General features: G+C 43.8%; 1 protein-coding gene across 1 annotated transcript in view; it reads left to right on the top strand.

Moving 5' to 3' along the window:
- TBK1 (TANK binding kinase 1) overlaps positions 1-15307 on the top strand; it is a 394952-nt gene that overhangs the window by 103617 nt on the left and 276028 nt on the right. The window contains exon 6 of the mRNA XM_069229127.1: positions 7138-7298. Coding sequence (XP_069085228.1) covers positions 7138-7298 — 161 coding nt within the window. The remainder of the gene's footprint in view (positions 1-7137; positions 7299-15307) is intronic.

Below are 15307 nucleotides of genomic sequence, written 5' to 3' on the forward strand. Positions count from 1 at the left end.
AATCACTATGAATTATACTTGTAGCTTTGATGTCAGCCTTCCTGAAGGGAAAGACATTATTCTCCCATTTGGAACGGTGGGTCGAGTGTTTTGATTTAGAGAATGAAAATAGACTATGACATTGTTCTCATGCTCAGATAGTCTGCTATCACTGTGATCATGTTGACTTTACTTGACTATGCTTCCTAGTTTCTTAAATCTGTCCATGAAGGTGGGTAAATGCATGCTCAACCTCAGAAAGAAGGCATTGACCACAGTCTGCTCATATCCAGTGCAGGGACCATGCATACAACACTACCTGCTTAATGAGCACTGGTTTCTCCATCTATCGGAAATCCTAGCTGAGATTTTCCTACTCAGACTTATATCCTAGAATATGGACCTGTTATTTGTTGGCGAGAGCCAGTTTTATCCCCATAGGATTCGATTCTTAAACTGTGCAAAACAGTTGTGGCCATGATGCGTAGTTTGGTAAAATATAACACTCCATGCTCTTGTACAGTAATCTAAAGCTTTTAATTCTTTCAAGGCATCTGAAGACTCCAGCTAGCACCCCCTCTTCATCAGCCTCACAGTTCTCGATTAGACACCTCAGGAGAAAAACTAAGCCCATCCCTTGAAGGCCCCCATATAGGTTAAGTAGCCCCTGTGAAAGCAAGGAGCCCAGGCTACAAATCCCGCTCCTTGGCAATGAACACATTCCACTCCAGTGAGAAGAGGGCTGAAACAGGCTATTCCGTCACTATCATCCATGGACCCAGATCAACAGCGATCACCGGATGCGTGGGTGAATAGAAACCACTTTGCCATGCAGCTTTCTTAGTTGCTGCACTCAAGCCAGTGTCTCCTTCAGTCTGTGTCCCAGGCATTTCTAAAGAAGACTGGGAAGCTCCTTATCTTAAGGGGAGCAATAGGGCTTGTCCTGAGAGGGCATACGAGTTTTGTTACTACAATGGCTAACCTCTGCTAATTCTGTGTGGATTATGAAACACACAAATGGTGATGGGAGGCTTCTTGCAATAGCTTGGGGTATCTCTCCAACCCATCGTTCTTTTGCTCACCATAACCACCTCAGTTTGGACCAAGCTATATTCAGGCTTGTCCCTGCTCCTTTTGAGAATAGTCCAGCCCAGACTGCCAGACCATGTCCTCCCAGAACCGGAACACAAGCAACTCAGGACTAATTTCATCCTAGTTATGGGCTCTTCAGCCAAGTACAGCCTGGTTCCAGTGACACAATAAGCATGATACCTATTTCTGGGCACACCCACACCACTTAAGGCCGTACATGACCCACACAAAAGATGATGGAAAACTGCTTAAAATATGTCTAACCACTGGCCCACTGGCATGGGTATGCCCAGACAATGGGTCCTGTGTTCCCTTGTCATGAGAACCAAGCCGCACATCCTTTAGCGCAATTTCCTCCGTATAGATAGAACTTCAGCAGTCTCACACAGATGTAAAACATTGGATTGTACAACCATTTACACCCTGTGACAGATCACTTGTTGTTAGAAGTAGACCGCTTTTAGGTAGGATTGCTGGTTCCTCTTAATGCTCTGGCTGCCATGGTGTTCATCTGGCTTCTCCAAGCGGGTCAATCATACCTCATGTCAGCATCTCGCTACACATTTAGTGCTGCTTGGTCCACTTATGCATAGGGATCTCCCACTGTTTCAGTGGCTCATGGGATCTATAAGATAATTTCAGAATCTCTAGAAAGGACTTCCTAAATCTTGGAAACCAAAGGATACCCTATCCTGAGAATAAGGGGAATTATACTTCATACAGAAGATCTCTGAAGTTCCTCCACGGTCCCAACATTGGAATGCATTCATGAAAACAAATGCGGTAAGGAAGAGGGTAAGCCTAAGCAAATTCCTGGCTTACAGTATCCAAAGGCTTTGGGTGGCTTGTTCCACAATCCTTTTTTTCTGTGTTGAGGTGAACCAGTCTCCTGTGGTGCCAGATATTCTCATCACTCTTGGCAGGGACCCTCTAGACACCAAAGAGCAGCAGGGCATAAGCAGTTTGTCCTGTTTTTCACTTAGCATTTAGCATAGACTGATATGTAGCTGGATAATATTAACGGCCAATATATACTTTTGGAGGGGTGAAGAGACTAAGGCCCTGATTACGAGTACCCGGTCCTGGGGCTGCCATACCTGCGTTGGTGGTCCGACCACTGCATCCTCGGCGGTCAGACTACCAGATTATGAGGGGATGGTGATCGGATCACCACAAGACTGTAGCAAATACCAGGATGTTCGATCCGGCGGAGGCGACGAGGAAAGCCATGCTCAGTGACCGCGCTGCTGATGCTGCCACCGTTGTGCTGATCACGACGTGCCTTTATGCTGATTTTTTTAATGGCAGGAACCCCACCATGAACAGCTCAGCGGAAAGGCAGGGAAGAGGCCTCAAACAGGGCCCCAGATGATATTGCCCATTGGGCAGTGTGGCTGGCGACACATGTTGTGCCCCTCTATGCCTGAACTGTCGTTGCACACTTTTGCCATGCAGAACATTGTGCATAGCAACAGTGTGCCGGAGGTGCATCTGGCGATGCACTGTGGCGGCATGTGCTTCAGGCATGCTACCACAGTGACACTGCTACAGATACTACTGCCAGTCTGGCGGAGGTGTCATAATAACTTGGTGGTGTCCTCCCGACCGCCATATTGGCGGTCCGGCAGTCAGACCGCCAAAATCATAATCAGGCCCTAAATTCTCCATCCTTTCACATCTATCTATTGATTTCCATTTTTTGGGTATTCTCTTTTTCCAGAGTAATGAGAAACTCTCCTTGAACAAGCTCTATTATCTCTTCAAGGCTATGTAAGATTATTGTGTTTGGTTAATTTAGTATGGAGTTGCCACAGATTGCATGAGTAACAGAGAAATCTGTAGGAATTGAACGCCAATAACACATTTTTGTCTTCTGTTTACTATCTCGTAGTAAACTAAAGTAAGCTCTTCTGATTGATACTTCTAACCACAGATTACTCTCCTTGTGAACGCTCCCTGATACTGCCCCTTTTCAGATATAGAACCACATGGCAATTAATGGGGGGGAGGGTGGCAGTAGACTCATACACCTCCTCTGACACAGGCCAAAATTTCCCACCTGGCCAATTCAGAGAGGAGTCCACATTTTTTGCCATGGCTATTAGGAGGGCTGTGGAAGTCCTCAACCTCCAGCTGCCCTTGGTACAGGTGCAAACCATTGTTCTTACGGAGGTCCAGTAGCCTGGACAGACCTTGTCACAACCCCTCCTTCCATTCTCTGACTCCATAACAGATACCTTAATGGGCATTTGGAAAAAATCTGGATCTCGTCTGCATGTCAGTAGAAAATTTGCTATGAAACACCTGCTCTGGGGAACTCCTCTTTCTTCCTCCAGCATCCCTGCACCTTAGAGTCTTGTGGTGCAAACCTTCACAAGCACGTTGAACCCCAGTTCCTTCCCATTTCCACATCTGAACAAAGAAAACAAACTCAGAAGATGTTTTGGAAAAGGATGTTCTCTTCTGTCAGTTTAGCCCTCAGATTGGTAAACTCTAGTTGCCTTTTAGGATTTTACTCGCACACCTTGTGGGATATGCTGAGTGAGATCTTGCCCTTGGTCCATGATGAGTTCAGTACACAGATAATACAAGATGTTGTGAAGTACGTCATCAAGTCAGGGCTGGACACAACAGATGGCTTGTGCAGGGAAGTCTGTACCAGCATTTTGCTTCTTCATCACACATGATGATGTCCTGCTATCACCGATGGACATGCCATTTGTTGGCTCGCGTCTCTTCATGGTCACAGCGTACTTGGACCTGGAGTGCTCAAAGAAAGCAAAGCAGCCGCGGATTCCCTTGGCCTTTTCAGCACCTGTGCACCAGTATCTCTAACAATACTGCCCATCTTGAGTCTGTGGAAAGGGTATCCTGCAGAAGCAGTGCCAAAGCTCACTTCCGCAACAGCACACCTCTCTCTCTCTATTAGAGGTAGATTTTGGGGATCTGACAGACGGTGTTCAAATCCCTAGCCACAATGCATTACCTAACCTCTTCCTGCCTGCTGCCTCTTCAGAACTTCTTTAGTTTGCCCTCGGTGTCACATTATCACCCTGTTGGAGGCAGGATGCATTACTTCACCACGGGTTGGCAAGCATTACATCAGACATACGTGTTCTTCAGATAGTCCTTGATAGTTACACCATACTGTTCCTGTCCACTCCTCCAAACATGCCACTCATACCACAATGACTTCTGGAGGATGACTTGTCCATCTTACATTGGGAAGTCCAGTTCTTCTTGGACACAGAAGCAATCCAAGGGGTACCTGAATCAGAAACAGCGACTGGTTGCTGTTCCTGCTATTTCTTGGTGTCAAATGAGGATAGAGGACTTAATCTTATGTTAGACCTTTGTCCCCTGAAGGATGGTCATTCTGGACGAGTTTTTCTCTCCCCTGGATCCAGACAACTGGATCATGGTGTTTGGTTTGCAGGACATCTATTTCCACATTCCTGGCTTGCAATTGCACAGATGTTACCTGCAGTTTCAGGTGAACCACAAGCATTATCAGTTCTCCATGCTCCCGTTTGGCCTCACCAGTGCCCCTTGAGGGTTAACAATAGTGATGGTGGTGGTCACTGTACATCTTCAGAGGTTGATAAAACCAGTTTTCCCATACCTTGATGACTGGTTGCTAAGGTGGGCTCTCTTCAACCAACCATGAACCATCTCCAGATAACGGCAAACCTGTTCCCCTCTTTGGAGTATTACATCAATGTGACAAAGTCCTATTTGGTTCCTACGCAGAGGCTTACTTTATCTGAGTCATTCTTGATAAGGTGTAGTTCCAAGCCTTCCCTTCTCCTCAGTGAGTCCAGGACATTTGGGCTTTGATCCCAAAGTTTTAGCACTTGACCTGTATCTCAGGGCAGCTCTGAGACTTCTCGGCCTCCTAAATCCTGCTAGTGGATCATGCCAGATGTCACATGCGGGTCGTGCAGTTGGATCTGAAGTCTGTGGGTTCAGCACCAAGGGAACCTTGCAGATTCCATCCAGGTGTTAGAGGAGACTGCAAATTATTTGCAGTGGTGGCTACAGACATGCAGTCGGACCAGTGTTAGGTTCCTCTCCCTATCCCACCCAGATATAATTGATGTGACAGATGCATTGTTGCTGGGTTGGGGAGGTCATTTGGGAGAGGTGGAGATCAGAAGGCTCTGGTCTCTGGCGGAGATCTGCCTCCACATTGTTGTTTTGGAGTTGTGTTGATTTGCTTGACATTGAAGCCTTCCTCTTGTCCATCGGTGGGAACGGATAAAGAGCCCTCACAGACAACACCACTTCCGTGAGGTATTTCAACAAGGAGGGTGGATTGGAGTCCTGGGTCCTGTGTCAAGAAGCCCTGCCCCTCTGGAACTGCCTAATTTGCCAGGTTATCCACCCTGATCTTACACCGCCTGGTGGAATCTTTAAACACCTCGGCGAATTAGCTCAGTCGGCGTTGCCCAGATGATATTGAGTGAAGTCTACATCCGGAGGTGACGCAGGCCGTCTTCCAGCAATGACGAGAACCTTTGCTCTATCTTTTTGCTGCTTCTGAGAATCCACATTGTCCAAGCTTTTGCACATTGTAGTACCCCCGCAGTTCTGTCTCGGCTATGCCTTTCCCATCAAATGGAGCTCCTGCCTCCTGTACGCATTTATGCCTCTACCTCTCCTGCCAAAGTTCGAAAGATCAGGAATGACCGAGCCAGAATAATTCTGGTGGCTCTGAACTGGGCCACAATAGTGTGGTACATGGAATACAATAGTATGGTACACATAATTTACTCCATGTGCATCTGTCCTCCAAAGCAGTTGCCGGTTCGAGAGGATCCTTTGACACAGCAGCAAGGTACCCAGGCCTGTGTAATTTGCACCTCCATGCTTTGAGATTGAGTGGCATCGGTTAACAGCTTTCCCACTCCCTCCCAAAATAGTAGATGTTATCTTAGCAACCAGGTGCCCATCCACCAAAACCATCTATAGTGAACGTTGGGAGTAGTTTGTCTCTCGGTTTGCTCCTCAGCATATAAAACCATTAGAAGCTCAGTTTGATGTGTAACTCTTGGTTCTTTCTCGAGCACAGCAAGGACTTGCTTTGGCTACTGATCCGCCATCATTGTTTAAATCAACTGTTGTGATGCATTTCCTAAAAGGGCTGCCATCACTGTATTGGCACACAGAGTGCCTATTCAGGACATCTGTCGGGCTGCCACGTGGGTGTCAGTTTACACGTTCACAAAGCACTTCTGCCTGGATGATTATGTCCAGCGGGAGGGACATTTTGCCTGCTCGGTCTTGCAGTACTTTTAGTCATGAGCCATTCCACAGGCCTACCTCCTAGGAAGGGAACCCCTTTGGTATGTGTCTACAAAGTGAAGACTCTTCGGTTAGCAGTATCTTTCAGAAGAAGTTACTCACCTTCGGTAACACTTTCTGGTGTATACATTGTCTAACCACAGATTCCTTACCGACCCTCCCAGTTCCGTGGAGTGGACTCTTTTTTTCCATCTTAAATTTGTCCCAGTTTAGAGACTTGGACACTTTCAAAATCTGATCTGTTGCGAGCTCCGTGTCAGATGGCACAGACAGAAACCAGAAAAAAAATGATGGTGCGCAGGTGTGGTGAATATATGTGGCTTTAGTGTCAATTTCTGGGTGTACCAGACTCTACACCTAGCCCCAAAATGCCACCTATTGCTGTGAGATAGAATTGCTGAGAAAAATCTCTGGATACAGTCTGGCACCTGGGGGTATTTGTATTGTTAAGGAATACGCGGTTAGAGTACCCACCAGAAAGACCATTACCAAAGGTAATTAACTTGTTCATCTTTTCGAGTAATTGTAAATACATGCACAATTGCTTTCTCCCTTTCAGCAGATCTGCCCCTCTCTTTGCTAATCAACATATTGACTGCAATAAATGTGCAAAAGGTTATGCAGATTATCCCTTTCATCCAATAACAAATAGACATGTTGCTTTATGTGAACGGATGACTGGTATTTGATCACGTGAATAAAGTAGCATGTAGTAACCATGTTTGTTTCTGTTTGCTTTTTCATCTTTATTTTCCTTGAAAGCATCCTGATATGTATGAGCGAGCTGTACTACGCAAAGACCATCAGAAAAAGTACGGAGCAACTGTAGATCTTTGGAGCATTGGGGTGACGTTTTACCATGCTGCCACTGGCAGCCTTCCTTTCAGGCCCTTTGAAGGCCCCCGCAGGAATAAGGAGATGATGTAAGTTTATATGCATTGTACATATTTATTTATAGGACTTTAAAACATGAGATTATGTGTTGACTTAATGGAATAAGTTGCAAGACCCAGCAATGTTTTTTTTTTTTTTTACCTATTTAGAAACAAGGTCGTGTGGATAAAATCTGCAATTTTTAACATGTGTCTGTTGCATAATGCTCATTGTCAAATTATCTATACTACAAAAAGTGTTAAAAATAATGTTTCCGTTTGTGTTTTTCTATTTATCGACTTTCTGACTACATACCCTAAAACTCTAAAACCGGAAGTAAGCAGTTATTCAACATTTTTACATTAATTTCCTCAGTTCACCTTAAAGATTTATTGGCAAGTGCTTGGAATTATCATGCAACCCTCTATCTTTCTTTTTTTTAATTCAGTGTTGAGACCGGAGGCTCTGATTGTATGGAAAGTTGAATGTGTTGTAACAGATTGAAACTCAAGGTTTTTAACAGATTTGAGTGAATGGAAGTCGAACAGAGAGGTGTTCTTGACACTAAAGTGATGACAATAGGGATTGTAACCGATTTCAAAGCCTGTCATTGGGTCAATATCTTTACTGCGGGCATAAATTCAGCCTAATGGGTGTAGGGGATATTTACGTAGGCCTAGTGTATCTTCCCGCCTCAGTGCCACCCCTTCAGCCTCCGCCCCTGTCAGAAAGGAGTGTTTCCAGGCTAACGCAGATGGTGCCTCAGCAGCTTTCCATCTCCATGTAATAAACTGTTTGGCTGTTAAAAGCCTGAGGTCTAGGAATCTGGTGGTAGCCTTGCAGTCCTTGCCTCTAGGAAATAGGCCTAAGACGCAAGTTTCCCATTTGTGTGGGAGCGAACGCGACGTGCATGTTGACAAACATGTCATGATAATGCTCCAGTAGATGAGTAAGGAGGGGCAGGACCACAACATGTGTTGAACATCAACGTTTATTTGCTTACAACGGGGGCAGGCTGCGTCAACAATACACTGCCTCCTGATAAGGAGAGTAAGCAGGTTGATGCTGTGGGTAAGAGAGTTGCGGCTCAAACAGCCAATCATAGGCACATTGCCAGCTCCCAGGGCCCTCTGGTGCCCTTTGACCGTGCCCACTGGGATGACATGGAGGCTCTCCTCCAATATCTCCCAGATGAGCACAAACAAATTGGCCAGGAACAGGTGGCAGAGGGCAAATTAATCTCTAACACTTCAATATGATGTGCACCAGATGCTGCTGACACCACAGCTTGGGGTATTAACACCAGCATACTACTTAGGCGCCATGCATTGCTTTGAATCTCTATTTTTTTTTTTATCCATAAGTACAACAAAATGTACTAAATACACCCTTTGATAAGGAACACCTCTTTGGGCCTCAAGTACACGCCACATTAGAGAAAATCAAAAAAGACACAGACAATAAAAGCAATGGCCTTCAGACACCTGCTTCTTGGGGCACTTTTCGTCATCCTGGTTATCGTGGGTGCTCAACAACAACCTCCTCAGATGGCTCCACCTCCTATCAAAGGCAGCAAGGCCAAAGCACCTCCCCAAAGGGCTACTATCTCAGCTCCTATAGAGACAACCATGCTAAAGGTAGGGGGTAAGGATGCCTCCCCACATAGAGCAGCACCCTCGACCTTGCAATGACTTCCCTCTCCTGCGCCCTCTCATATAACACCTGTTGGGGGTCGATTACATCATACCAGTGGATGCTAGCCATTATCCAACATGGCTATTGTCTGGAGCTCCCTACCACATCTCCCAACATTCCACCTCACACTTTATCACTGAAACATCAAGCATTGCTCAAACAAGAGGTTCAAGCTTTTCTTCCAAAAGGAGCTATAGAACACGTCCCTTCTCAACATCCGGGTTCAGGAGCATGCTCTCAGTGCTTCCTTATCCCCAAAAAGGCTGCTCTTTGCGGCCAGGCCTAAATCCCCTACCACTAAACCAATACATCTCATCAGAGCACTTCCACGTGGTCAACTAGCAAGATGTGATTCCACTTCTTCAACAGGGTGACTTTATGGCTACTCTAGACCTAAAGGATGCCTATTTTCACTTTCCAATCCACCCAGCTCATCACAGCTACCTGAGGTTTGTAGTGGGCGGCAATAATTATCAGTCCAAAGTCCTTCCTGTCAGGGTAACTACTGCACCTGGGTATTCACCAAGTGTCTAGCTGTGGAATCAGCTCATCTACACAGAAAGAAAAGTCCACGTACTTCCAGCACTCATCAGCAGTGTCAACAACACACTCCGATTACAATGGACCTGACTCCTCTGTTTAGGATTCACTATGAATGTTGCCAAATCTCACCTGCATCCTCTGCAGACTCAGCTGTATATAGGGGCTATTTGAAACACCCAAATAGGATTAGCCTATCCCAATTCTGCTAGAGTTCGGAATTTCCATACACTGTAAACTCAATTTCAGGTAAATCATTAACTCACAATGAGGCCAGTCATACGCCTCTTAGGGTTGATGGCCTCCTGCATTGCCATAGTGTACCCCATGCCCAATTACACATGCGCCCGTTACAGGTGTGTTTAGCTTGACAGTAGTCACAGGGTCACTTAGAGGATCTAGTGTTGATAGACCGCCAAACTCATCACTCTCTGCAATGGTGGAATACCAACAACCTTCAAAGGGCAGCCATTTCTCGACCCTGTTCCTCACCTGATTGTCACCACGGGCGCATCACTCACAGGATGGGGTGCACATCTGAAGGATCTCACAGTACAGAGTATATTGAACACCAAACACTGGGGTATCTATGTCCGCTTTTTTGAGCTTCAAGTTGTTCACCTAGCCTTGAAAGTATTCCTACCTCACCGCATTCACACGGTTGTCCTAGTCCTGACTGACAACATGACAGCCATGTACTATCTACAAACACAGGGAGGAGGGGACACGGTCTCCACTACTGTCACCTCTTTCACAGACTATATGAAGATGCGCAATACATCACAACAGTCCTCTGTTAGCAGAATATCTCCCGGGCATGGGCAACGATTTCGCCAACGCAGGATGCAATAACAAGTTTACAAGTGGGAACTCCACCCACATGTCCTACTCCAATAATTCCCCAGATGGGGCTTCCCTCATATAGACCTTTTTGCAACTGCAGAAAATGCGAAGTGCTCAGACTTTGCCTCCAGGTTCCCACACCCATTATCCAAGGGCAACGCACTATGGATGAGTTGATCAGGCATATTTGCCTATGCTTTTCCTCCTCTCCTTCTCCTTCCATTTCTGATTCAGAAGCTCAGTCAAACATCTCTCACAATGATCCTAGTAGCGCCCATCTGGGTTCGTCAACACTGATTCACAACACTGCTAGACCTCTCTGTAGTTCCCCACGGGAAGCTCACCAACAGGCCGTGCTGTCTCACTCAGAACCATGGAGAAATCAGAAGCCCAAATCTCAAAACTCTTAACTTAGCGATTTGGCTCCTGAGGTCATATTTTGGTTACATCAACTTGCCATCTGAATGTATGGCCATCCTTAAAGAAATACAAAAGGTGTACACTGTTCCAAAGTTTAGCCAAACAGAGGACCAGGAGTGGCTAAGAGCGTAGAACCCTCAAGCATCTCAATGGATGACTGGCTTCATCATTGGGAACGCTCTACACCAGGCTGGTGCTGCAATGCCTGGTGGGCTCCCAAAGGGAGCTCTTACCCATAAAGCTCTCTAGGTAGCGGGTGGATCCAGAAAAGGTAGATATTACCTGTATTTAAGGATACACAATAAACCGAAGAGAATGATATAGGAGTAAAATAAAATTGGTTATCCACCTTAAACCAACGTCATGAATTTAATCAGTATAAGTAAGGTGGAGACCAAGATTAAAAACAAAAGAAAGTAAAAAAAGAGTGACAATGCTCAATTACTTTCATCAAAAATTACTAGAAAACTCCAACAGTCTAGGGGTTCTAGTACAAGGTCGACATGTTTCGCGTCTAATGGTCCAAACGGATCCTGCGACGCTTCATCAGGACCAAAAGTAAGTTAATGTAAGAACATCTTCTCCAAAGTCTTATATATAAGGAGTCTTTTCACTTTAAGGTAGAGAGAAACCGTCACTTACGTTAAGTAGACTGGTTATTACAAAAGGTCGCCCTGGAATGGAAATACAAAATCACGCTTGTCAAAAAGTGATATAAAAACAGTGGTAAAGGTGCACTCGTGAACACAGTGTATGGTGAAATATCATACATAAATATAACAAGCTTACCACCCCCAGAGTCAGGAACAGCTCCTTGGGAAGCGCATGTCTGGGACAAAAGGAGCTTCCCAAGGAGCCGTTCCTGACTCTGGGGGTGGTAAGCTTGTTATATTTATGTATGATATTTCACCATACACTGTATTCACGAGTGCACCTTTACCACTGTTTTTATATCACTTTTTGACACGCGTGATTTTGTATTTCCATTCCAGGGCGACCTTGAATCTGAACAGAAACAAGACGGCGGTCCTGAAGATTCTTCCTCCCACTTAGAAACAGAGATCTAAGCCAACCTTAAAGTAGCACACAAGCTGGTTATCGTGACTTGACTGAATGGCTGCTGTTAAGATGACAAAACTGTCCAAAGTTCTTTATCTGTTTTAAACTATCTTCCTGCCTGCACCTCCACTGCTCATCAAAAAATTCCAATAGGTAATCAACAACTCTATTTGGCCAGGTAAGAAACCAAGAAGCGCACAACACATACTTTCCCTGCCACCTGCCTGTGAAGGCCTAATTGAGTCCTAAGTTTCCTCTGATTTATTAAGATATTTCCAGGCTATGCAAATAAAACACCTATTAGAAAGGAACCAGAAGATGTTTGAAAAACGTTTTTTTTTTTTTTTCAATAGCAAGATATAACTTTTGAAGAACTCCTCTAGTGCTCACTACAGAGACGTTTTTGACCTCAAGCTGTATAACTGCCTGAATCCGCAACATGCGTTAAGACATGAGAATAGATTCAATCAGGGGAAGCAATGCCTGAGGATTTTTCTAGGCAAGCAAAGGTGGAATGCTGCCACAGAAGACTGAAAATGAGAGAGACAGCATTATGATTGGCAGCTTGATAAAAAGGACATCCACGTTAGACTAATACCCTTTGGAAGGTATATTTATACTCAATTGCTGATGAATATGACCTGTGTAGTATGATAAAACAAAGGAATGGTAGCATCATCGGGCATTGTTCTAAAGAAGCAAGAGATCACAGGAAAGATTAGGTGAAAGCACTCTCCAGCATACCCATTTCAACTCTAAGAGGTGTATTTGATTCAACCTCATCCTTATAATGTCATTTCACTAAATTTGTGACATAGAAATTAGGGCATTACAGAGTGGATCAGTGCTTGCTGGGCCATTCTTATGAATTATTGTTGAAACCCGGTCTTTAGTTTATTTCAAAACAAAGGCAGACAGAACAAAATCCACCAAGTTGTCAAGGGGTCAGTGCTCTATTTGACTTTAGTAACTGCAAATTTTAGTGACCTGTATACATTTCCATCGTGTGCGTGGTCCCATTTCTTAGAGAAAAGTGCTACTTGAAGATCTGTCCAGTACTCCAGTTCCTTTTCAGTAGAAGACCCGAGAGGCATAATGGGAAGGATATGTCTTTAATACAAAATACCAGTATTCATAAAAGTGTTTTAAAAAATATGTGCTCTGGGAAAGCCTTCCTTTAAGAACCTAAAGCCCTGATATGCCTCTTTTAATGAATCAAATACTACACCTTTGCATATAAACTTAGTTATGGTGCTTATTGTTTCAGAAAATTGGTGAATGAACCTTTTAGAAAAGTTGCGAAGCCTAAAAGACTTTCAATACCTTTACTGTGATAGGTGTATGTCAGTGAACAAACCTTCTGTTCATCCATCTGAATAACCTCTGCTGTTAATATGTATCTCATTAACTTTTGTAGTAGATTAATCCCTTTTGGCACAGAGTTGGCGACCTCTTAATAGTAGGAATACAGCGCTAATGTATGGTTTGTGTATCTGTCTATGCAGTCTGAATAAACTAGAATATCATTCAAGCATACTATACAAAACTCATCCAAAATTCCTCACACCACTTGGTCTATAAAATATCACACGAGCATTGTAGAGTCCTTACGCCATGACTAGATACCCAAACAACCCAAACTAGTGTGAAATGTGATCTTCTATACGTTACTTTCTCAGAGTCTGGCTATGTGGTAAGCTCCCTTAAAATCTAGTTTTGTAAATACCTTTGAATTTGAAATCTTAACCAACAGGACTGAGATCAGTGTTGATCAGTAACAGTTTTCCTTGTTTTTTAGTAACAAGGACAGTGCAGAATAAGGTGGTGACTGTGAATGTCTAATAAACCCTTTACTCCGATTTTCCTCTTCATACTCTAACTTATTCAGGCTCAAACTTAGTAAGACCATAACATTTTTTTACAACTTTTAGAAGCACCAGGTTCCCATTCAGTTGTACAATCTTTACTCCAGTTTCATTTGGCACATTTGCTTTCTTTTTACCAAATACATTACTAAGCCCCATACCAAAAGTGAAAGATATTGCACAATACATTACTATAGGAATAGAAATTCGTGCTAGGTCCTTAAAGAGTTGTTACATGGACTCCAGCAACTAACCAGGCAATGATCTGAATTCAACTATAATGTGCTTGCAGGCCAATCAATGCACAAGTTGAGTAACATTAGTTAAGGTTTATCCAAGATAAACTTGAACTGAACAGCATCTAGCAAGCTAAGTCTTCCCTTGATGGTTGACACAGCAAGCCAAATTAACCAATACTCATGTAAAGCTGCACTGGACTGAGCGAATTGTATATCCATAAAATTCCTTGAAGCTTCGGAATCCAGAATTCCTGCAATTGCCTTTTCCATTCCATTCCATCTGTTAAAATAATTTTCATGGGAATTATGATTCAAGGTACTGCAGAGTGCATGGTTTGAGTCATTTTGGAACTGACTTAGTCGGACCCCAGATATACTGAGCGATTAACGGCTTATTTGAACTTTCAACAAATTTTGTTACATATCCTACCATCACTAAGCAAGACATATCAAAATTAATAAGAAGCTCTCGCCCTTGCAAAGCTGCCGGTCCTAGTGGTATATCTATTGACCTGGACAAACTAGATGTCCCTTTCTGAAGTTTATTACTGGAACAGCTATTTTCCTATGTTACCAAGACAGTACAGGTTCCGACCTCATAGAACGGCACGGTAGCTCATCCGATCTATAAATGGGGTCCCAAAAAATTATCTAGCCAGCTCTAGGTTAATAACCCTCCTAGACTTCAAAGGGAAGCAATTTGCCTGACACATATTTAAAAAATTGGTTAACTGGGCAGCGTAACAAAATGTAATCCTACAAACATACACTGGATTTTGCTATGGCTGTTCAGCGGTTGACAGCATTATGGCCTTGACTCTTCTGGCAAAAAAAAAATCATTACAAAATAAAACCACGTTGTATGCCTGTTTTGTGGACTACTCCACTGTGTTTGATTAGGTGAACCGGCAAGGCCTATGGACAAAGCTCAAGAGGTGGAAAATCGACCCTAGTTTATTATGTTTCCTGGTCGAACTACACACTGACACATGGCTCCAGATAAGGTAAAGAATAACTCCTAAATTGCATAAATACATTTAACGTGGAGAATGGACTAATTGCCAATCTGCCATAAATTAATCTTATACAGCTACTATGCATTGTGTTATCAGGCTCAAATTAAACCTCAAATCTTAATCCTCACTTCATTACTAAAACACTTTGAACTACGCCTGTGACTGCACAAGGGCAGATTCTTCTACCTTAAAATCATTAATCCATCAGGAATTAAAGAAAACAACGTATAAGAACTTTGAGCTGAATGTTCTATCCTCAAACAAGGACCTAGAAACATATGAATTACCTGATCTAGAGTCGCCGGCAAAGTTAAATTGCTTGAAAACTTCTGCTTCGTGGGATTTTAAATTTGCCTGTAGACAGACACCAGCATTGCAAAGT

The sequence above is a fragment of the Pleurodeles waltl genome, chromosome 4_1, assembly GCF_031143425.1.
Source record: "Pleurodeles waltl isolate 20211129_DDA chromosome 4_1, aPleWal1.hap1.20221129, whole genome shotgun sequence".
Lineage (NCBI taxonomy): Eukaryota > Metazoa > Chordata > Amphibia > Caudata > Salamandridae > Pleurodeles > Pleurodeles waltl.